The sequence below is a fragment of the Portunus trituberculatus genome, chromosome 39 (genome assembly GCF_017591435.1).
Source record: "Portunus trituberculatus isolate SZX2019 chromosome 39, ASM1759143v1, whole genome shotgun sequence".
In the NCBI taxonomy this organism is placed as follows: Eukaryota; Metazoa; Arthropoda; class Malacostraca; order Decapoda; family Portunidae; genus Portunus; species Portunus trituberculatus.
Genome location: NC_059293.1, coordinates 12,355,782 through 12,379,084, shown reverse-complemented (window position 1 = coordinate 12,379,084; position 23,303 = coordinate 12,355,782). Strand labels below are relative to the sequence as shown.

General features: G+C 43.4%; 2 protein-coding genes across 7 annotated transcripts in view; one reads left to right on the top strand and one right to left on the bottom strand.

Moving 5' to 3' along the window:
• LOC123515594 (putative neural-cadherin 2) overlaps positions 1-15,989 on the top strand; it is a 394,007-nt gene extending 378,018 nt beyond the window's left edge. For 4 of the 6 annotated variants that reach the window (XM_045274359.1, XM_045274360.1, XM_045274361.1 and 1 more), the window contains 22 exons: positions 4,010-4,147; positions 4,550-5,381; positions 5,502-5,735; positions 6,031-6,206; positions 6,585-6,731; positions 6,866-7,042; positions 7,144-7,543; positions 7,793-7,995; positions 8,307-8,470; positions 8,653-9,064; positions 9,347-9,505; positions 10,119-10,258; positions 10,412-10,757; positions 10,842-11,087; positions 11,186-11,524; positions 12,303-12,618; positions 12,754-12,943; positions 13,159-13,391; positions 13,528-13,716; positions 14,090-14,269; positions 14,527-14,712; positions 15,006-15,989. In XM_045274359.1, coding sequence (XP_045130294.1) covers positions 4,010-4,147; positions 4,550-5,381; positions 5,502-5,735; positions 6,031-6,206; positions 6,585-6,731; positions 6,866-7,042; positions 7,144-7,543; positions 7,793-7,995; positions 8,307-8,470; positions 8,653-9,064; positions 9,347-9,505; positions 10,119-10,258; positions 10,412-10,757; positions 10,842-11,087; positions 11,186-11,524; positions 12,303-12,618; positions 12,754-12,943; positions 13,159-13,391; positions 13,528-13,716; positions 14,090-14,269; positions 14,527-14,699 — 5,394 coding nt within the window. In that variant the 3' untranslated portion in view covers positions 14,700-14,712; positions 15,006-15,989. Of the gene's footprint in view, positions 1-4,009; positions 4,148-4,549; positions 5,382-5,501; positions 5,736-6,030; positions 6,207-6,584; positions 6,732-6,865; positions 7,043-7,143; positions 7,544-7,792; positions 7,996-8,306; positions 8,471-8,652; positions 9,065-9,346; positions 9,506-10,118; positions 10,259-10,411; positions 10,758-10,841; positions 11,088-11,185; positions 11,525-12,302; positions 12,619-12,753; positions 12,944-13,158; positions 13,392-13,527; positions 13,717-14,089; positions 14,325-14,526; positions 14,713-15,005 lie in introns of those variants that run through there. The other 2 variants (XM_045274363.1, XM_045274365.1) reach the window with 2 other exon arrangements.
• Positions 15,990-16,274: 285 nt separating this feature from the next.
• Positions 16,275-18,308, bottom strand: LOC123515492 (dynein regulatory complex protein 9-like). The gene has a single exon (XM_045274100.1). The coding sequence runs from the start codon at positions 17,570-17,572 to the stop codon at positions 16,568-16,570; it is 1,005 nt and encodes a 334-aa protein (XP_045130035.1). The 5' UTR covers positions 17,573-18,308; the 3' UTR covers positions 16,275-16,567.
• Positions 18,309-23,303: the final 4,995 nt, after the last annotated feature.

Below are 23,303 nucleotides of genomic sequence, written 5' to 3'. Positions count from 1 at the left end.
ACAACGTATTCATCTTGCATCCCTCCACCAAAGGGTCTGTTGTTAGACTTGTGACGGTGAGACAAACTGCATTTCACCGACACTGGCCAATTTTACTAACAGGTCAATTTTAACGCCAAAGGCCGTTTATTTTTACTCTTAACAAGTCAGTTTTAGTCTTATGGGTTCATTATATTGTATAAAGGTTATTTGTCACTCGCCAATCTGACTGCTGATGCCTTCGCTGCCTCGGCTTGTCGGTCTTGATGAACGTTATGGTAAAAGTCTGAAGTAAAATTTTGGCAGACATCACCAGGCACTTCAGTGGGCCTTTCTTTTATAGCATTTGTGTTGCCCTTGGCAGGTTCTCCTCTTTTATATAAAAAGAAGAGAAAGAAAGAAAAGGTACCATGGATAAGATCGAAAATTTTACTCGCTAAACTTTATTTTTGCTAAGTAAAATAAGTAAGTAAACAAGAACTTTATATTCATGAGAATTAACTTCCACCGAAAAATTTATGGAACTTCAGAAGCCGCGACAGTGAAAGGATTAACAGCAAGCATCACGCACTCACACTCCCGTGGTTTCCTCCATCACGATCTCGAACAACGCAGCAGGTGCCCGGGTCATCAGTATTATTTCCTCACGGCGGGAGCGTGAGAGGAAGCCTAAAAAGCCCTTTAACAATAGATTATTCTTGGAAAGGCGGAATTCAATAGGGGGAAAAACAGGAAACCAGACAGACAAAGCTAAGGGATGTACGTGGTGAAGAAAAGATGCGATAGTAAGAGGCGGAATCAGACGCTGTTTTGATGCTTTGTGGTTCTTGATTAACTATTTTTTTACGAAAACACTTTTAAAAAGATTTTATTACCTTCCACTATAGCCTGAAATAACAAGAGATAAGACTCCTAAACGTTTAAGAATACGATCCAAGGCTGGTGAGGCAGTTTTCAGGTGTGAGAGAAAACGGAGACGGAGGTAGGCAACGAAGCGGCACCGTGTGTTAATGAAGGAGGAATGAGGGATGTGTGTGGAAAATGGAGTCGTGCATTGACAAAACCACATAAATCTTCTAAAAACTCTTTAAATGTTGATCATGATTGTATGTTTCTAGCCCGTGGTCACAAGAAAATCACACACACGCACACGGCGGAGAATTGCGCGCGAAACTAAAGACAAAAGGTACAGTTTAAGATTCTCATCAGCAATTTAAGTTCTGTCAAGGAAAAAGATGAGATGCAGAGAGCGGAAACTTATGATACTTTTTTTTTTACAGAGATTAAAGATTGAGGGAGAATATCTGTGTCTGCTCTTCTTTAAGGACTGCTGTCTTCAGTACCGTGACGCGTTTTCATTTTCATTCTGGTTACTATTTGGTGATTTTATACAACTTCAGAAAATTATGTAGGGATTAGAATAGTGAAGACTGAACCATTAATCTTTTAACATCCATAAACCCTTGGTAATGTAAATAAGATCGTCAAATCATACCCAAAACTCGTAGTAAAAATGCGTCCCAGTACTGAAGAGGTTAATCATAGACCCTCTTGTTTTAAAAAAGGAAAAAAGTGATATATTTAATCATAGACACTGTTTTAAAAAGGGAAAGAAGTGAGTGTAGAAGTTTGCTGAAATACCTATACTTTCCTTTCCTGGAGACTAATATCGGATCAGTTACCTCTTGTACGTACCTGTGACACTTCGGCGGCAGTCATTTATAATTGCATCTTCATTACTTTTACCCATCCGTTCGCGATTCAGGTAAGGGTTAATGCATTCCTCAAGTGTTAAGGTTAGTATTTGGTTTTATTCATTCCATCATTATTCGGACAGATATTTTTTTCAGTGTTATGCGAGTACTGGTTCATTAGTCACCTGTTCGCTATTCAGGTAGAGATTAATGCATTCCTTTAGTGTTTAAGGTTAGTATTTGGTTTTATTCATCCCATCACTATTCGGACAGAGATTTTTTTTTTTTCAGTGTTATATGCGAGTACCTGGATCATATTGGTCTCACTATATTTTCCCCCGAGTCTGTGAGTACAATCTTTCCTCTGTATCTGCTTGTACCCTTTCAGCGGTACGCCTCCCGGATTAAGATGGATCAATCCGATTGTATCCGTGAACTTAAAATTTATCGAGTGTGCATACTGTACATGTGTAGCAGACTCTCCTATATTTCCCTGCCACATAAAACTTGTAAAAGCAAGGGCTGGTCAGATACAAGTTTGTTGCATATTTCGTTATTGCTCACACACGTTGCTCAATTCCTCGGCTGTGATTTCCAAAAGATATCACACTTCTCGCTAACAATTCCGTAAGTACAGATAGTCTCTCGTTGCATTCGAATAGGGAAACATATATTCAAAAGATGGCGAGAATGCAAAGTAAAGCTGTGCATCTATATCAGGATATGAGGGGTGGCAGGAAGACATGCATCACCACCAGGGAGGAGTGAGCTGCGAGGGACTTGGGGCGCGAGAGCAACGTCCAAAGCAAAGCGTGTCTCCGTTATGAAAACGAGTACGCAGAAGGGATGTATTTGTTTAATTAAGTTCACGTCCTGTGCTCAGTGATGCAGAGAGAGAGAGAGAGAGAGAGAGAGAGAGAGAGAGAGAGAGAGAGAGAGAGAGAGAGAGGATAGAAAGCAGGCAGAAATAGAGACAGATAGCAACAAACAGTAGAAAAAGATAACAAAATTAGGTAAATATTTGCCTCGTCTTCAATTTGTCGCGTTAGGTGACCGGTTTTATCAGAGAGAGAGAGAGAGAGAGAGAGAGAGAGAGAGAGAGAGAGAGAGAGAGAGAGAGAGAGAGAGAGAGAGAGAGAGAGAGCTGACCTCACTCACAGAGCCAAGCGGCGGGGTTTTCTAGGCAGCACAAGGCCGCGGCAGAATTTGTGGACGCAGCAATTAGCGAGTTTGAAATTCAGTGGCAGTGTTTGGTGCATGAATCGTTGGTTTTAGGGGGGAGATTCATTCTTGCCAAATTGTGGTCGCTGAAACAAGCGCTCGCCACATGCACGCTCGCTTGCTGACCAAATTTCTCTGTCCAGGTAACAAGGTGTCTCGTGTTATATTGTGCTGAGTTGTGTTGTGTTGTATTCTAATTAGTACTGATTCTACTTGTCGGAGGTGTGTTTGGCGTGGCAGGGGCGGAGCGTGCAGGAGGTCACTGATGCTTTTCAAGAGAGTGGAAGCTGAGGGGACGTGGCAGGAAGAGGCAGGAGAGACAAAGAGGGAGAGAAGGATGGAGACTGATGCTAACCTGTGGTCTGCTCCTTGTTTTCCATGCAGGTTTATCCTATAGCGTTTGGTGAAAGCGCGCACACACACACACACACACACACACACACACACAACACACACACACACACACACACAACTATACCTCCATAATTTCTTTTATCCGCATTTTAATTATTCCCCTTTTCCGCCTGGGGTTTCGGAACGACGAAGAAATATAAAGGAGAAAAAGAAAGACCATTTGAAGATGAAACGCTGGACGATAGGAAGATAATGGTGACGAGAGGAATGCAGGTGGTCACTGGGCATTACCCTTGACCTTAGCGGTGTGAGAGTCAGGGATAGTCAGGAGAGTGAGACGAGGATTTTAACCCTGTTGCGGGCAGAGCTCGTCGACGTGTGCTCTATTGTGTGGACGGCCCTAAAGGTTCAGCGAACAGGACAATATGTAGCTTTATGCATTTCTGCGTTTGTATTGAGCTTGCGACGTGAAGCATGTTATTATTGTGTCTATTTGAACCAGCTGTCGCGCTGGCCACTCACTCGCCTCACTGATGAACATCTACGTAGATGGAGTGCCACACTCCTCCATGACGTGTACTCAAAATTAAGCCAATTAGAGCAGACGGGTGGCTTTGCAAACGGCAGCGCTATTCACTACATCGCCAGTATACTGATTCACCGGAGGCCACTTCAGACCTTGTAATAGTATCACCACCTCCATTGCCACCGAACGCGTAATACCGCCAAGAACCGCTTCGCCCTCACTCTTACTGTTGCAGGTGACGGCAGAGGACCCTGACTGGCTGGACCACCATGGACTGCTGTACACGGTGCGCGGTGATGGAGTGGACGGCTTCCATCCGGACAACGCCTTCTTCTCCGTCAACTCCCTCACAGGCGAGGTGATCCAACTCAGGGTGAGCGCAACACGTTCTGTTGGTGTTATGCCGTGTTATCTGGCTCCAGTTCACATTGATATACGATCTTTCATGGTGTCATGTATATTTTCTTCATGTATTCATATTCGCTGTAAGCATTCAGTTTTCAAACTTGCATGTTTAGCAGTAGGTATAGTAGTAATAGCAGCAGCAGCAGTAGTAGTAGTAGTAGTAGTAGTAGTAGTAGTAGTAGTAGCTAGTAATAATATTGTCATCGTCATAGTCATTGTAGTTACTAGTACAAAAGAAATTTGTTAGTATTTCTATCGTTACCATTGCCATAGTCATAGAGTAAAACTTAGCATGTTTTTCACACACTTATCCTTCACCATTTCCCGTGCTATTAGAGAGTGAGTAATGGCCGTGCTTTATGTCCCACAGCCCTTGGACCGCGATCCGCCCGCTGGACGCGCCGTGTGGCGGGTGCGCGTGCAGGTGAGGGACGGGCAAGCGCTGTGGAGCCGCGAGGCTATCCACCGCCACCTCGCTAGCAAGGACACCGCCAGACGCAAGGAAAAAGAAAAAGATGCAAAGAAAACAACTCGGAATTCGCACAGAAAACGTGATTACATGTCCGGCAGAGGTGACGTCAGCAGCAGCTCGGCCCCCTCCGCTAAGGAGGGAGGACGGGCGCGGGTGAACAGTGTATTGAGCAGACATCGCACTGAAGCATTGACCAGGGAACACTTCGGGGCAGACTCGGGTAAAACCATCAGCAGCCTTATACGTGGGAAAGATAACTATTTTGATATCGAAAAAAAAACTTATTTTGATGTGATGGTGAATGCCGAGCCTCGATGTGCGCCAAGTATGAGTAACTGCCAGAATAATTTGACTTCTCAAACATACTCTGGTAAGGGAGAGGCGCCGAATACCAGGGGCGTGGCCAGAAAATCTCATAGGTTGTTGCGTCGGTACCGCGGAAAGGTGAAGGCGTGGAGACAGAAGCATATGGCAGGCACCTCGACCATGTGGCGGGTGAGACGCTTCATGGAGGAGGAAGCTGAAGGAGGCGAAGAACTGAACAAGTGTGATGACAGTATAGACAACGAAGGGGATTTGCCCGACGAGGAGGACCTTCACGGTCTGGGTAGCTCGCGGGTACACGTGGCGGAGACAGTGGTGACCTTGACCCTCAAAGACATCAATGACAACGCACCGGAGTTCCCCAACGCCACCATGTATGGACAAGTGCAGGAGAATGGACCAATAGGTAAGTATGAAATAGTAAGTACGGTATTCCGCTTTCTTCTCTTTCCCTTAACATAATGTAGTCCATTAGGTATAATGCTAATTACTGCATTACCTTGGCATGATTTACTCGTCGTCGCAGACTTGTCTGTGGCGGTGGTGGTGGCCAGGGACGCAGACGATGCTTTGGAGGGTGACAATGCGCGCGTCACATACTCCATCCAGAAAAACGCTTTCCACGAGACCACAGGAGATCCTATTTTCACAATCAACTCTGAGACTGGCCTCGTGCGGACGGCCACGTGTTGCTTGGACCGCGAGACCACGCCCCAGTACCAGGTGCTCGTGGCAGCCATGGACGGCGGCGGCCTGCGGGGTGAGCTTTGTCGGGGCGTCATGGTCTCAGTAGTATATGTGAGCTACTTTGTATTAGTTACTAAAGAATATTGAAATGTATATTAGGTAAGTTCAAGGAAGAAAAATGAGATCAGTAAGGTCGTTTTCTAACTAACTGCCAAGTTGAGTAAAATCTACGCTCATTTTTTTTTTTTTTTATTTTAACACCTAATAAACGAGAAAGGCAACGCAGGTCATGTTTCATGCTCGTACTCCTGTCATGACATGTATTGACCACTGGTTGTGTTATGTTATGCTAGAGTGTCTCCTTGCAGGGACTGGCGTGCTGGTGGTGCGGCTCACGGACGTCAATGACAACTCCCCGCAGCTGGAGCAAAAACAGTGGGAGGTGGAGGTGGACGAGACCTGGGGTGCCGGGCCGCCAGACAACGTTTCTCTCCTTGAAGTGTCTGTCCTTGACGTGGACACCTCCAACTACTTTTTTTACAGAGTACGTAAGAATGAACAAGAATATTTATTTGCATCCCGTTGGCAGTAACGTCCTATTCAGAAACACTTCATTCTTTTTTACTTTCACTATAATTTTCAAAGGTCACAGTGATGATTATTCTCCAGAATGTTTCTCTTTGATAATGTAGAAAGCTTGTTAATTTGTCTCTTGAATAGTAAAAAAAAAAAAAAAAACGTGTGTAACTTCAACCAAAGACCTTTGAGAGTAATAAAGATGAGGGCAGAATTGTTTCACTCTATGATCCTATGTTGTGTTCTAATTATTTGTCAGCTGAATATTTCTGTGAAAGTAAGGAATGTATTACATTCATAATATACTTAATATTTTCAGTGTAATGTTGATGCCTTTGTTTGCCAGGTGGTGGAAGACAGCGGCTGGGGTTGGCAGCTATTCTCGGTGAGGTCGGTTGGGGCAGTGGGTGAGCTGTATGCCCTCCAAACTCTGGATTACGAGGACGAAACTCATCGACGAGGTTTCAAGTTCATGGTACAAGTAACAGACCGGGTGAGTGGTGAGCAAGACCATCTAGCATCCATGTCAAGCCACAACCCTTTGGATCAATGTGTTTGTATCACAGATATTGTCCTTCAGATGTTATAATGGTGAATCTTATTTCATGGATATTCTTGTCTTGTCAGGGACGAGGTGGATGGGACGACAGCCGACATGTGGATACTGCCTGGGTGTCTGTCCACTTGAAAGATGTCAATGATAATCCACCACAGTTTTCCCGCACCCACGCCCATGTCAAGGTGAGGGAGGATGCAGCTCTGGGCACCCTGCTGGCCTCCATTCCTGCTCACGACCCAGACATGGTAAGAAGATACTGGCAGAGAGAGAGGTGGGAGGGGATGGGGCGGACTAAGAAATTGTAGCTCTTGAAGAAGACAAATTGATGTCACTCCTTATATTTCAGGGCGGGGAGCAGAAGGTGCAGTACCACGTGGAGGGAGGCTGGGATGTCCTTGCTGTCAATGCCGTGGGAGGAATAATCCTGCGAGGGGCCTTGGATCGCGAGGGTCCAGGGGGTACCATTGGAGTGGCCAAGATCCTAGGTGTGGACCGTGGCATTCCACCCCTCACAGCCACTGCCACACTCACCATCACTCTTACAGACGTCAACGACAGCCCTCCTCTCCTCCTCCCTCCAGTTACCTTCCATGTCACAGAGGACGCAGCACCCGCCCGTCTTGGGGTCCTTACTGCCACAGATGAGGACGTGTGGGCACTGGGACATGGCCCGCCCTTCACCTTCTCCCTGGCCTCATCAAACCCACAGTATATCTTTGATCTTATGTCTCTACAGTTTGATCCACGTAAGTACTTATCCTACCTGTTTATTCATTGAGTTAATAATATTCCAGCAGCATATGGTTAGCAAAACAGAGGTTGAGAATGCCATTCATCAGTGGGTACCTAATCAAAATGAATCTCAGCCACAGAATCTTGAAACTTAAACAGCTGTACAGACTGACTGTAGAGGATGACAGGCCAGTGATTGTTGTAGGTCAAGTAGGATGGAAATGTAGTTCATTTATCCAGTTGGGCTGTTTCTTGCATGACAGATCTGGACAGTGGACGTGGTGGGGCAGAACTATGGACACGCTCAGCCGTGGACAGGGAGGAGCACCCTCAGCTGGTGGCAGCAGTACGTGTGGCTGATGCCCGGGGTCTGGCAGCCACTCACCCTGTCACTGTCATCATCAATGATATCAATGACAACCCGATGAAGCCAGCTGCTAAGACAACCTATCTCTGGAGGACTCAGGTAGTTGCATAACACTGCAGCTTTGCTCATGTGTATCTTTAAAATTGATTGTTACAGTTGAGAGTCACTCTCTCCTTCCTTTGGAGTTTATCATTAGTTTTGCTGCTCTAATAACAATTAATCTTGTTATTAGGAGCTCCCAAATTTATAATTTAGAGGTTCAAGTTCATATTTTTTATTGTAATAATTAAGCAGGTGGAACAAGTTGCATTCTTTTTTACCATTGCGGAATTACGGGACTGTTACTGTATTGGAGCTTAGCTACCATGCATGTAGATCAGCATGTTAACAAGTATCCCTTATTGGTGCAGCGGGGCGGGGCTGAGGCACCATTGGGCCGAGTGTTTGTGCAAGACCCTGATGATGGTGATGTGGCTGATAAGACCTTCTGCTGGGAGGGCAGCCCACACCCTCTCTTTACCCTTGACTCTCACACTGGTGACCTGCTGGCCTCCAGTCACATCAGAGAAGGAAAGTAAGTCAGTATTGTATAGTACTGCTTTGTGTTTGTCATGATTTTGTTATGGATATGCAACCAAAAAGATGTTCATAATTTTCATCATTTAGATGTGAAATTATTGCCAAATACATTTTTGATAGTATATTTCTATTGTACATAATAGTTTTTGTCTTTTCTGTTACTTTGTTTGGATGCAGGTATGATTTGCATTTTTCCGTGAGTGACCAGCGGTGGGGTCACCATGACGTATCTGCCAATGTAACAGTGGAGGTGCAGATGCTGAGTGTGGAGGCATTGTCCCATGCCACACGCATCACCCTCACACCCACCACTCCGGAGCGCCTCGCTAGGGGATGGAACCCACACAAGGGCGGGGGTGGACTTGGGCGGTTGGTTACTGGCGTGGCAAAAGCGATGGGTACGAATGCCAATTCAGTGGAAGTTGTCAGTGTGCACAGCTGCCCTCAGCCTCGCACCTCCTCACGCAGGAGAGCAGTGGCCAGCACTAGTAGCCTCTCCACCTGTGTCTGGATGAGTGTACAGGAAGCTCATGGCACCTATATGAATCCTATCAAGTTCCAAGGACTCCTGGCTCTCCACAGTGTGCAGGTGAGTTGCGACAATTGTGTGTGTGTGATGGAAGCTTGAAGTCACCTTTTCTAGTGCCATTCATAAAAATTACAGATTGGAAGGAGGTTTCCTCAGTGGATCTGGTTGAAAGTCAAACATATCATCACATATGTGTTTCCCATCCTTAATTGGTACATAAAGGAAATCTGAAGCTCTTTCTCTTCAAGTTTTGTTCCTTTTCAGCTCTAAGTGGTGATTCCAGCAGGTGGAACAAGAGGAGCATTAACTGTCTGCTTTATTGTAATGTGGCCTTGTTTTCAGGTAGAAGCAATGACCAATCTCACCATACTGACTGAAGGGCCCAGTATTGCAGCAGAGGGTGATGTGGAACACTTCATGCACCACTTCTCCCTCCCTTCCTTTCACAACAATGGGGCTCCTGATCCATCATCTGCAGCCTCCACAACTCTTCCACTTCAGGTATTCTTCAAGAAATAAATTACATACTCTCACTAATCAGAAAAGATTCTGACTTAACAGATGACTTTTAAGGTGTTCCAGGTTTTAAAGCCTTACCTGATAACTTAGTTTTTTAGCTGATGAGATAGAATATGCATAGGAATGCACTTATTTCTTGCCTTGTAACCAATTATTTTTAAAGAGTTTTGATTATATTTAGGAACATTACCAGTATGGGCTGGACAGACAACCCACCCCATGAGCTATTCAGTTTCTATTTTGTTTTTATCTTATAATTGTCTCAGTAAATCTTTTGTGATGGTATCAGCTTGATAAATAAAATTAAAGTTTGTTAGTTTTTAATTCCATTATCCATCACATTTGATGCTTTCCAAAACATCAGCCAGGTAAACCCAACACCCCACCATGGGTCTCCAACCACAGCAGTAACCTCCCAGTAAACAGCTTAAACTAATAAACCCAAGCAAGACTCAATCTGCCAACCATAGCAATGCCAGTGTGTTACCACTATACTAGCCATGTATAGACACATCTTTTGCTGATACAGAGACTGATTTTATAATGTAACAGAAACATAATGATCATTGATATAGTCTTTGTCTAATAATTTTAGGTAGTGGACACAAATTCCACCTCACTGGTGACACCACGTCTCAGCCGCAGCCATGACTGCCTTGTGCCTGAGTCTGGAACGTGTCTGTCCGTCCCTTGCCTCAACGGTGGCCGCTGCTTTGGTTCACACTTGGAGAAAAGGTGCTTATGTAGTAGAATTCAAATATCTTTCACTCATAATGAACATTTAATGCCTTGGTGTCTAGTGCAATTGACTGTGATGGCAATCTCATCTTGCATAAATCTAAAGCTTTTTTTTTTTTTTTTTTTTTTTTTTTTTTATTCCTGTGCCAGGTGTATCTGTCCTGGGGACTCTTGGGGACCTCGGTGCAAGGTATTGAGTCGCACCTTCACTGGCAGTGGGTGGATGTGGGTGAGGCCACTGCCACTGTGTCTTCCCACCACCATATCCCTCCGAATACTCACTCGACAAACACACTCACTCATCCTCTACTCAGGACCCCTGGGATCCCATCAGCGTCAATCAAATAACTCCCCGACACCCATGTTGGCCTTACAGTTGTGGGAGGGGCATCCCCAGTTACTGGTTGAAGGTGGACTAGAACCAATAAAACTTGGGGTTAATGCTGTAGTCAATGATGGAGAATGGCATACCATTCACCTCCGGTTCAATTATAAGGTAAACCTTTCTTGGTAATGCAGTTTTCTTTACTGTCAGACTCTCAGACAATATTTATGAATATTTGTTCTTGATCACTGACAGGGTGTAGTGCTAGCTGTGCACCCGTGTGGCAATGGTTGGCTCAGTGCCTCGCAGGATGATGACCAGTGCATGGCAAGTGTTTCCTGGACCAGCCCATTCAATATAAAGGCTTGGCTGGCATCTTGGCCCCTGCAGGTGGGTGGTTTGGCCCACACAACACCCAGTGCTGCCTACCACAGTTGGAAGGAGGCTCCAACACCAAACCCACTTGATGGCTGTGTCTCACATCTTACACTTAATGGTCAGGTGAGGTCATTTCTATTTGTATTGCTTCTTGTGCAGAATGGGAGTTGAGGGGAAGGACAAACAGCTCCTCAGCTAACTGTCCTGCAGCTTCATTGCAGCTGGTGGACTTGGGAGAGCCGGCCTATAGTAAGGGAAGCCAGAAGGGTTGCCGCCCACAGGAGAGTGCTTGCCCTACAAATTGTGGCTACAAAGGATGGTGCGAGGGTGGCTTCAATCATCCATACTGTGACTGTCAGCCAGGGTGGATGGGCCATGGCTGTTCCACGCCCACAACCACCTATGCTTTGGGACCACACTCCTCCGTGAGCATGGCTCTGTCTTTCACACTGGTTCCTGAGTCATTAACCATGCAGGTCCGAATACGAACCACTGACCTCAACAGCCGGCTTCTGCTGCTCCTCAGCCTCCCTCAGGAAGAAGTTAATTTTTCCATTTATGTAAGTGATTTTTTTGTATAATCTAACTAACTGCTTATCTGGGAGGATTTTATCACCTTTTACATATTTTTATTTTATGATCAAAATTAAATATAATGGAGATTTCATGATTAATTTGTGTGGAAGAAGTTTACATATCCAATGAATATGTAACTGCTGTACATTTTCCTTTACACCACAACATCCAATCTTTGGTGAAAAATTTTTGTTACACTAATGATTATCAATGGCCTCTTATCTTTATCTTCCATGTTATCATAAGACAACACACACACACACACACACACACACACACACACACACACACACACACACACACACACACACACACACACACACACACACACACACACACACACACACACACGTCCGGTAGCTCAGTGGTTAGAGCGCTGGCTTCACAAGCCAGAGGACCGGGGTTCGATTCCCCGGCCGGGTGGAGATATTTGGGTGTGTCTCCTTTCACATGTAGCCCCTGTTCACCTAGCAGTGAGTAGGTACGGGATGTAAATCGAGGAGTTGTGACCTTGTTGTCCCGGTGTGTGGTGTGTGCCTTGTCTCAGGCCTATCCGAAGATCGGAAATAATGAGCTCTGAGCTCGTTCCGTAGGGTAACGTCTGGCTGTCTCGTCAGAGACTGCAGCAGATCAAACAGTGAAACACACACACACACACACACTTATTATATGAGCTCTATTCTCTGTCTGTAGGGGAATGGCTGGATGGCAGACAAACTTAGATGAATAACACAGTGGCTCTTAATTCTTTTCAAACCACAGCTGAGGTCTGGCCTTGCATGTGCGACTGTTTCTGGGATGGGACAGGAACTTAACACTGTGTGTGTTGAGGGCCGTCCTGTTGGAGATGGTGCCTGGCACACCATCAAGGCAGAGCATCACGGCCACTACCTAGTGGTGGCTGTTGATGACGGCGATGGATGGCGACGTAATGAGTCTGTGGGGAGGTTGCTGGCAGACAAACAGGTTCAGCCCTTGTCACTGTTTGAGGAAGACCAGCAGGAGCTCCACCTGGTCGTAGGCAATCCACTGGAACAGAGTGAAGATGACTATGTTTCTATTCTAAATCTTTCAACAGGTGAGCTATTTTTGTTCTTTTTACCTTAGTTCCTTTACTTTAGTTAGTTTGATGCATGTGGCTGTAAGGTTTGGTTGCTTGATGATACTGCATCCCCTGACACATTGACAGCTTCACAGGATTGTAATCTTTCAGTCTGCCTGGATGATTTGCGGGTGTCAGGCAAGCAGTTACAACTCCCACCAACAGTGAACAGCACATCATGGGGCTATGTCACCACATGGCAGGGCATTGAGCCTGGCTGCCCTGCACCTAATGCCTGCTCCAATACCACTTGCACTCCTCCTCTTACATGCATCTCTTCTTGGGACACACCCACCTGCAGGTAAACTAATTTTCTATCTCTCTTTTTAGGTTGTCATTGTGTGAAGTTTATTATTGTTTATGTGCCATTAATTGGTAGTGCATATTAACACAAATGGTAGCAACCAAATAGTGTAAATATGATATATTGATAATTAATAATTTCTTTAAGAAAGCTTTGAAATTGACACTTCAAGCCCATATCTTAAAGTCATATTTTCTTTGCCTGCTGAACAGATGCAAATCAGGTCAACAACTATTGGGTCACAGCTGTGAAGACATCAATGAGTGCCTGTGGCAGCCTTGCCTGCATGGAGGGACCTGCCACAATCTTCAGCCAGGGTTCCGGTGCATCTGTGAGCCAGGACACTCAGGAGAGTTCTGTCAGTGGACTGAGCTGCCTCCTGTTGGCTCAGCCCTCACTGCACCACTGGTCATTGCTGCTATTTCACTTTCTGTGCTTTTCCTTGGTGAGACATTTTCCTTATGATTACTCAGTGTTGGTTAGCTAATTTGCAGTGCACCATAATTATGTATTGATAAATTTTCTTCATAAACTTACAAAAGTTCTTTTTATTTCTTTGTTTCTGACTTCCTGTGAGGCAGTAGTCCTGGCTCTGCTGGTTTCACTGCGGCTCCGACACCATCGTCTGATGCGAGCTTCTGCCCAACAAGGAGACAAGAAAGACACTATTACAGAGATCCCAGAGAGTTCTACTGAAGAGCTTGACACTTCCACTGATCATCAGCTTGCTGTAATTGAGTGTATAGAACTTACACCAAATACAAAGAAAGGTCAGGCATTACTTAGTTATTATCAAATTTTACTTTTTTATTATATCTTATAATTGTTGGGCCATAAAACATATCATTATTCATGGAGTTATGAACTTTTCAGTATAATTACCTGCTTATGTGCTAGAGCCTTTCCTCTACAAAAATAAGAGAGAAGGATATGAACTTAAGCATGATGGTGGTGGTCATGGTGATGGATTCATAGCCAAAAATTATGCACAGGCTACTGAACTCTCACGTTTATACTTATGTGCTATATGTTTTATTATATCTATTTTTATTTACAATTTTTTTTTTTTTTTTTTTTTTTACTATACATGTACTGCATTTCCAAACTGAAAAGTAAATAATGTAATTTTTATGTATTGAATAGGTAACAAACATAAAAGTTGTATGGAGACTGCAATGGTAACAGCTGCCCCAGCAACAGCAGTAACACCAGGAAGGCCTGTCAATGTCTTGCCTGATGCAACACCTGCCAAGGACGACTTAAGAGCTTATGCCTATGAAGGGGATGGCTCCTCTGCAGGATCACTGTCTTCTGCACTGGCAGGTGACAAGACACCCTGTTTGCCATCTGCCATGCCAGAAATAACTTATCCACTGAAGTGAGAAGTAATTCAGTAGAAAAGCTCATGAAGACACTAGATATGGAAGATTATTTAGACCTGTTGATGAGGTCATTCTATTAAGTACTTACTGTATGAGTTAGTTATGTCAAAGGCTTTGTCAAAACTTTAATAGAGTTCACCCAGCTTCAGTAATAAGATATTCAGTTGATGTCTTTCTTCCCTGCATATTTTTTTCCAGGTCTTAAGGAAGAACCACCAGATGAAGACACCATAAAACCTCTTGTGACGGATTTCTTAGAAGTCATGGATCTGCTAAAAAACCTTCCTGAGGCGAGTAGATCCCCGTCCCTTGCCAGGCCTCAAGTACTGGTGGGGGGTGAGGACACCAAGGACACCGTTGGGCAAGAGTGAATATGAGTCACTTGTGAGCACCATCCCAACACTTTGTCATCTGGTTGTAACAAAAGCTTCTGTGGATCAGTCATCTTCAGATCCTTTACTCAATGTGGATTATTAATCTCTCTCTCTCTCTCTCTCTCTCTCTCTCTCTCTCTCTCTCTCTCTCTCTCTCTCTCTCTCTCTCTCTCTCTCTCTCTCTCTCTCTCTCTCTCTCTCTCTCTCTCTCTCTCTCTCTCTCTCTCTCTCTCTCTCTCTCTCTCTCTCTCTCTCTCTCTCTCTCTCTCTCTCTCTCTCTCTCTCTCTCTCTCTCTCTCTCAGGATGTGTACTTTTGGGCCTAAGGAGTCTCTTCTGTCCTGCCATCCATTAAGCATCATCACAGTAATAAACATGGTGGCAACACTCTTAGCCCAACTAGATTTGAAGCACTGTGAAACCATCTGTAAGGCAGCCTGGGTCACCATCTCTCTAGTGAACCACTGACTTCCCAGGGACTCCTGTTGTTCATCATTGACCATAGGTGGATATGCACAGTTCCATTGCTGTCATATTTCTCTTCATCACAACCTTCATTTTTAACTGCATCTGTCACATGAAGCAAGGACAGTGGCAACATAGCAAGCAGTCAAGTTAAGAGAAATACAAGAGAGAGAAAAATTTTGTCTGTTTATCTATGTACTAGGCCAACAATCCCACAATGCGGACCCCAGACAAAGCTCCACACTCGTACACACATTATTCACACTCTTATCCTCGTGAGAAAAAAAATACATCAAAATGCTTCACTCTTTGATTTTCACAATAAAACCAAATAAGTGAAGGCAAAACTCATGAAACTCTTGCATCATGACTTATGATATAGAATGGATGGAAACACAAAAATCTCCATAAATTTAAATATATACATCCTTAGAGATCTCACAGGCACAGGATAGATGAGTCACTGTCTGGTCTCAACTTGTCCCTCATTCATTCATATTAGCCATCAAGGAACACTACTGCAAGACACTCATCAGTAGGTGCTGTGTCTCTGTGTTGCCATTGTCACTTGCTCCATAATCTTCACTCATTTTTGGCAATTTATTAATCACCCCAAGGATAATCTTGACTGAGTGTAGTACTAACATCTGGGCAAAGGGCATGTATGAGGATAAAATATATTGATTTTTGTAAAGAAGATTAAAATTAAATTAGCCCAAAAGTACAATGATGCTCCTAGAAATTATAAATGCTTGATGGGAATTATTAGTTAGATTTCTCCTGTTGTACTATTTTGTATATTTATATATAAAATGATATACTAAGTACTGGTTTTCATTTAGTAATTCCTGGTTATACACTAATCATGTGCATGGAAAACTAAAGACCTAGTTTGGTTCTGTAGAGGGATAGCAGTGGTGGTGGTAGTGATGGTAGTAGTAGTAGTAGTAGTAGTAGTAGTAGTAGTAGTAGTGATATTGCTTGAAGGAGGAATGTCAAAAATGTACTAATGGTGTCTGTTGGCAGAAGTATGAAACAGCTACAAAGAAAATAGTATTGCAATAGGGTGGACTTGGAAAGGTTAGTGAGTTGGTTAAGGGAAAGTCATATGCACTGCTCATCTTTATTTTCATATGGAATTTTAAAGTCTGTCTGTTAATGAATCCCAGCAATTAATATAAGACATCTACTTGTACATGGAAAATAATCTAATTTAAGGACTTACTGGGTTGCTTTGTATTTTATTTTATGATTTGATCAGTATTATTTCTTCACTTATATACTTCTATAATTTAATATTTCAAATTCAATCCATGTGTTTTTTGCAGTTGTCATACTGTATTTTCAAAATGCATTCATTAACTGTATTATCTTTATTACTTCTATATTTTAGTTGATTTTTTTATTTCTTGGGTGGCTTGCCCTTCTTGTTTTTCCTCTTAAGTGAGGCGCTGAGGCCCCACCTGACCACACTGCCACGCCACCATGCCTGGATCTTGGCTGCTGCATCATTCTTCTGCTTCTCTTCCTCCATGCGGTGGCGTGCTGCCTCCTCCTCAGCCTCATGGCGCTCCACCACCTCCTTCATTTCATCATGCTGCTGTGTCACTTCTGCCAATTTCTCCTGCACCCCTTCTACCTCTGCTCTCCACTTAGCCACCTCCTGTCCCTTCTCTTCTGCATGAGAGGCAAACCGCTGCCTCCACTCTTCTGTGCGAGCCTCCAGCCGGGCACAGCTTTCCTGTAAAAAGCTGGTGAGTGCTGCATGGACTCTCACTTCCTGGGGAATTTCTCGGCCCACCCTTGCACTCTCCTGGCAGGTGATTCGCTCCTCGCGCTCCAGCAGGAAGTGTAAGTTTTCCAGCTGTACCTCAGCTGCCTTCTTCTCATATTCTTCTCGCCGTGGGTTGAGCCTCTGAGCATCAGCAATGGCAGCCAGGAGCTCAGAGATTTCCTTGTCCTTCTCCCTTATTAAGTTGTGGGTGTCTTCCTGCACAGCAAGTAACTCCTGCTGGAGACCACGGAGGCGGCTGCCCTGTCCAAACTGCCGTGCCCGCCAGCGCTGTCCCTGCAGCAAGGCAATGAACTCTGCTTTACGTTGCTGTTCTTCTTTCTCCACAGCAACACACTTTTCCAGGGATGTGAAGGAGTGCTGTGTCTGCAGCTCCTCCGCCACGTCTCTAAACATCTGCCCTATGCAGCGCAGATCCTCATGCAGCTTGCGAATTGACAGGCTATGCACACGCTCCTCACCCCACTCCTCTCCTGTCCCACCCTCCTCCTCTCCTGTACCTCCAGGCTTTGGAGGGAGGGATGGCAGTAGCTCCAGGATGAGATGGATGCTGAGCTCAGCCTTGTGAATGAGGTTGCTGAATGACTTGGCTGTGTTGTCCTCCAGGCTCATCATTAGGTTCTTTTATGAAGTTTTTCTCACTTTATATTTATTAATTACCTATATATTTTCTTGTGTTTTGAAGTGAATTATGAAATTTCTTAGTATGAAGCAGTGAATATATTGTAGTACATGTAATGCCCTCTCATAGAGCATAAGGACATCATGGAGTACTGAGGATTAAATTACTATCTGAAGGAGGAATAAGCTGGCTCGTGAATGGCTTTCACTGGGTACCAAACATCTGCTGAGGCACTCGGCACACACTGGCCATTATCAAGGCTTGAATAGGTTTCACCTTGACTGTTTTGTCACTATAGATGCATATTTTCACTGAGTTCTCACAATTTGGAAATTCTTTTTGATTGTATTTTTAAGGACTGACACTTTTAGTTGTTTTCTATTTTTCTTTTCTTTTTCATTTAGCCAGTATCCCTCTTGTATGAAAATATCCTCATTGGTATCACACTAGTAACATAAAGTTTACTATTCTTACATTGTGTTCAGTTGTGCTTCAGTTTTAAAAAGGTTACTTTTATACAATTCTAATAGATTTTCTTAAAGTTCACCTAAGATTTTTTTCACTTCTACTCTATAGTAATTTAAAATCCTTGAATTATTGATAACTTACTCTTGTTTCTGACATGTTTCACATTCTTTTCTAGCTTTTGTAAGATGAACCAGTGACAAAGGTGCAGTGTTCAGTAGAGCAGATGCAAGGCACTGTTTGGGCCTCGCTCTGTAGGTTACCATGGATACAGCATCTATACACACGTGCTCATTACCATGGCAACAGGAAATTAAGGTAACTATCAAACAGCTATACGGTTAAGTTTATTGTGAATTACAGTTTTCCAGTTATCATTCATTCCTTTTTTATTCACTAGATGCTGTTATGCAACTTTTCATATACTATAACAAATATCTTCACACACACACACACACACACACACACACACACACACACACACACACACTTTCGGGTAAATATGGAGAGGCATCAGTCAGACATTGAATAAGGAATGCATCATTGTTTGTATTTTGATGCCTAGAACACGAAATGGGCACTCCTGACCATCAGAAAAAATTCCCTAGATTTTGGAAAAATCCCATGATCCAGGTAAGTTTTATTAAATGCAGAGATTTTCGTGTTATATGCATATAAAACCATTGATGCATTCTAACAAAACCTAACCTGACTTGTGCAGTTTTTTTTTTTTTTTTTTTGTGCGTGTGTTCTGTCTAAAACATTTATTAGCATTAATATTAAATGAGTAAATTGCGACGGAAAATGTTTAGAAGAGAAGTGTCTTAGAATAATGTTTACTTTACAGAGGTGCATTTCTTTTTCGTATCAGTGAGACTGACTTGACGGCTTTCCCCAGTTACACACACACACACACACACACACGCGCGCGCAAGCGCGGTTGTCACACTTGGCTCAACCGAGAAGGCTCGGGTTCGAGTCCCGGCGCGGCGAGGCAAATGGGCAAACCTCTTAATATGTAGCCCCTGTTCACCTAGCAGCAAGTAGGTACGGGATGTATCTCGAGGGGTTGTGGCCTCCCTTTCCCGGTGTGTGGAGTGTGTTGTGGTCTCCGTCCTACCTGAAGATCGTCTATGAGCTCTGAGCTTGTTCCGTATTGGGGAAGGCGGCCTGGATGACCAGAAGACGACCGTGGTGAAAAATTACACACACACACACACACACACACACACACACACACACACACACACACACACACACACACACACACACACACACACACACATTTACACTTGATAACAACAATAATAATGCTACTCTAACATTTGGAAATACTGCTATTGCTGAGCTCCCTTACACTGACACACACTTCCATTGCTCATTCCTTCCTCCTGCTACACTTTTCATTTCATTGTGGAGGAATGCTTGGAAATGCTCAGAAAACTGGAATATTAAGGGGAGAGACACTGGGAGGGCGGAGGCACCGTCTGTGTTTGGTTTCGATGATGTGATGGTGAACATATGAACTGGAACATCATTTCAAGCACTTTGTGGGTTATTTATCTATATTCGTGGTTAATTCTGGTTTTCCTACATTCTCTGAGTCTGGAAAGAAAGGGAGAGTGTAGGTAAACAATGATGGATCGACCCGGGGGAAAAGCACGGGGAATGTGTCCCTGTTGCCCAATATTTACGTACGTAATTCATTTTGAAAATCGAGAAAAGAAAAAAGGTGCCCAGACTGAATGCACTACATTTTCTGACGCGGCAAATACTTTAACAAACACCCAATATATAAAAACCGTACCGGGTCCAGGATCAACAGGAACAAAGTCCAACAAAGTCCGTATGTTTCAGCAACGGCGCTTCAAAAACCCTAAAATATCGAGATGAAAAAACACAGCCAGACTACATTATATTACGCATTTTGAAGACTAAAAATTTTTACTTTTAACACATGTAAACAAAACACAAATTCCTTGCCGTATAAGGATTTTTTATCTTTTTATTTTGTCATTACAAAACTTTAAAATTTGAAAGTACGAATAGTTAGACTAGACATTCTTAGATATCATTACTTGGATCATGTTTTTCATATTTTTCTAAGTCTAATAGCAAACACCAAAACAATCCTAGGCTTGCAAATAAAAAAAAAAATTTTTACAATGATCAATTAGTTGTTCGTTTTGAGAAACAAAAATATAGCTAGAGTCGATTGTATTATGGCTTAACACTTGTTATACTTTGCTAATAAAAAATCAAATATCAAAACAATACCAACTCTATTGATAAAGCAGAAAAAAATGTACCCCAAGGCCGAGATGCTTTTTTTACACATATGCTGGCTACCTCCTCCTCCTCTTCCCTCCACTTTACTCTCTACCTCTCTCCTCCACCTCCTTCCCTTCCACCTCCTCCTCCACCTAGAGTCATGAAAACACCTAGAAGCACACGTAAAAGCCGAGAGATCACCCTTATTGTTCAGGTAGGTGGTGACAGTCACATAGTGGTGGGGCGGGGTCGGGGACGGAGGCGGTGGTGGTGATCTTTTTGGGCAGTGTTTGGCTGTCGGAGTGCCGATGAAAACGTGGTGGTATGGGATGGTATGGTGTGGTGTGGTGATGTGCTGGTGGTGCTGTGTGGTGATCGTGTGTGCTGTGGTGTTAACACTACACCGCCACAAGTTCAACTGTCCTGTCTCCTGTGTGTGTGTGTGTGTGTGTGTGTGTGTGTGCTCGCTGGTCGGTGGGTGGCGATAATCAGAAACCGTATAACTAGTGTTTATTTAATCCTTAAATTACCACTTGAATGTGTGTGTGTGTGTGTGTGTGTGTGTGTGTGTGTGTGTGTGTGTGTGTGTGTGTGTGTGTGTGTGTGTGTGTGTGTGTCCAACCATCTCTATTTAATCAGACACCACCAGGTGTGATGGCAGCTGCCCTGCTTTCCATAAGGTGTGAGTGTGGTGCTGTGTTTGACCTTCACCGTGTGGAATTGCCTTTGGAAGAAGAGTATTACAAGTGCATAGGCCTAACATAGCGTTGTGTGTGTGCTCTGAACTAATGCCGTATATGTTGCCGTTCAGAGATCGACCTCATGTCGCCGCCACGTTGCTACGTACCACAGCATGCCGCGTGGGTGATGCGCGGCCACAGGCAGGAAGACAGGGAAGGTGTTTCGCGAGACACTCTGCTTCGCTGGATAATGCGTCTGCCGATATGCTGCAGTGGGTAGGCAATGATCTTGTACCAGCCTCGCGGCTCGTCTTCACGGCGAGAGGCGTAACATCATAGGGAAGGGCTAGATGGCGTTGACGTTCCTCGGTTGCTCGACCACCGTCACCACCATCATCAGTGGTGGTTGTGGTGATGATATTGATTTCAATACAATACCTTGAATGTGTTTTCGCTTGCGTGTTTGTAGGGCACCATAATGGTTCTAGGTACTTTGTTAGAGCATATTCCAGATAAATTATTATTCATTCAATTGACTTTTAATTGAATTTTCAAAACTGGTTCTAGAAAAAAATGAAATATTTTTCCTATTTGAGATATCCTTCTAAATTTATAGTCTTTTAGACAAGGAATAGGATAACAAGAATATTGATGTTAAAATTATATATCAGTGGAAAAAAGTACCTATTTATTTATATTTTTATCAATTTTATTTTAGTGATATATGACTTTAATCTATGATGCATCTCCAAGAATTGTAAACAATATTCTTATTTTACATAACATGGCAATTGTATGATTTTTTCAATTCAATCCTTTTATTAATTTTCTTAACAGGTGCTGCACAAAAAAAAATCAAATTTTGCGATTGAAAAAAATCATTTTAAGAATCTTCATATGAAAATTGGGATATGTTCCTTACTTAGTCATTTCTTCTTCCTTCCTTCGTCACCTCGTTCTCCTCCCTTCCTCATGCATTCATTCTTCTTTCCCTCTTCCTTCACTGGTGATAGATAATGGAGGGAGGAGAAGAAAATTATGGTTCTCTTTGTGCCGGAAATATTGAAGCTGGTCCCATGCGACCTGACCAGCTTCCATGGACACACACACACACACACACACACACACACACACACACACACACACACACACACACACACACACACACACACACACACACACACACTTTTCTTCCCCATCCACATAGCTGTCACCACATGTCTCTCACTTGTTTATTTAAGTACTCACTCACTCAAGTGCTCACTCACTGCCACGGCTCACTCATCTGCATCTTAAAGAGTGTAACTTCCCTTCATTACCTTGCCAAACCGTCGCCATACAAGAAAAAAGTAAACTAGGACTAAAAAATTTGTTTTGCATTTTGAAAACACAAGATCACAAGGAAATAAAGGAAGCTACAAGAAGACATCAGATCCATACGTGACATTTCCTTGAAACAGGTCGACTTGTTGCTGTCTATTACCCATATCTATAAAATTTCTCTAATAATCTAAATCTCATTCCTGACTCAGCGATAACAACTGCGGATCTTTTAGTCTATTTTATTTAACCATTTGAGAACCCTCATTTTCCTCATTTCTAACCTTATCAAGATTAGACCCATAATTCCTTACCCAATCTTTGTCACTGATCATGAGGATTTTGCTGATGTCAATCTTGCTATATCCCTTTTTTAATGTAGGAGGGGAACCGGCCAAGAGCAGAAAAAAAAATACGATCGGAAAAAAAACTCTTACTGAGTTACAGGTCCCAAAACAGTGTTAAAAGAGTAATCCAAAACTACATGATGTCTTGAAATCTCATCCTTTTCTTAAACAAAACACTATCACCACTCACTCACACTTACCACCTCTCAACATTCATTCATGCAGATGTTCATTTCCTCCAGACACAGACAACCTTCCAACCTTCCATTGCCTCTCTACACCTCCATCACAGGCTATTATGCTGTATCTCATTGACATTAAGACCCCTCTATATTTTTATGCTCCTCGCCGCCTGCTCGTCCCTTCATCACCTCGTTCCCGCCCTCTGTCTGCCATGCCCTATTCACTCTGTCACCGTCAGTGTCTTTTTTTTTTCTGTAGTTACGGTCATTAGGGACGAGAGAGAGAGAGAGAGAGAGAGAGAGAGAGAGAGAGAGAGAGAGAGAGAGCTTGTTTGGGAAGGAAAAATAGGCATATAATCATTTGCAGTAATGGTAAAAAAACAAAAAAAAACAAGAACGAGAACGATGTAGAGAGAGAGAGAGAGAGAGAAGGAATAGAAAATGCCTCTTTGATAGGTT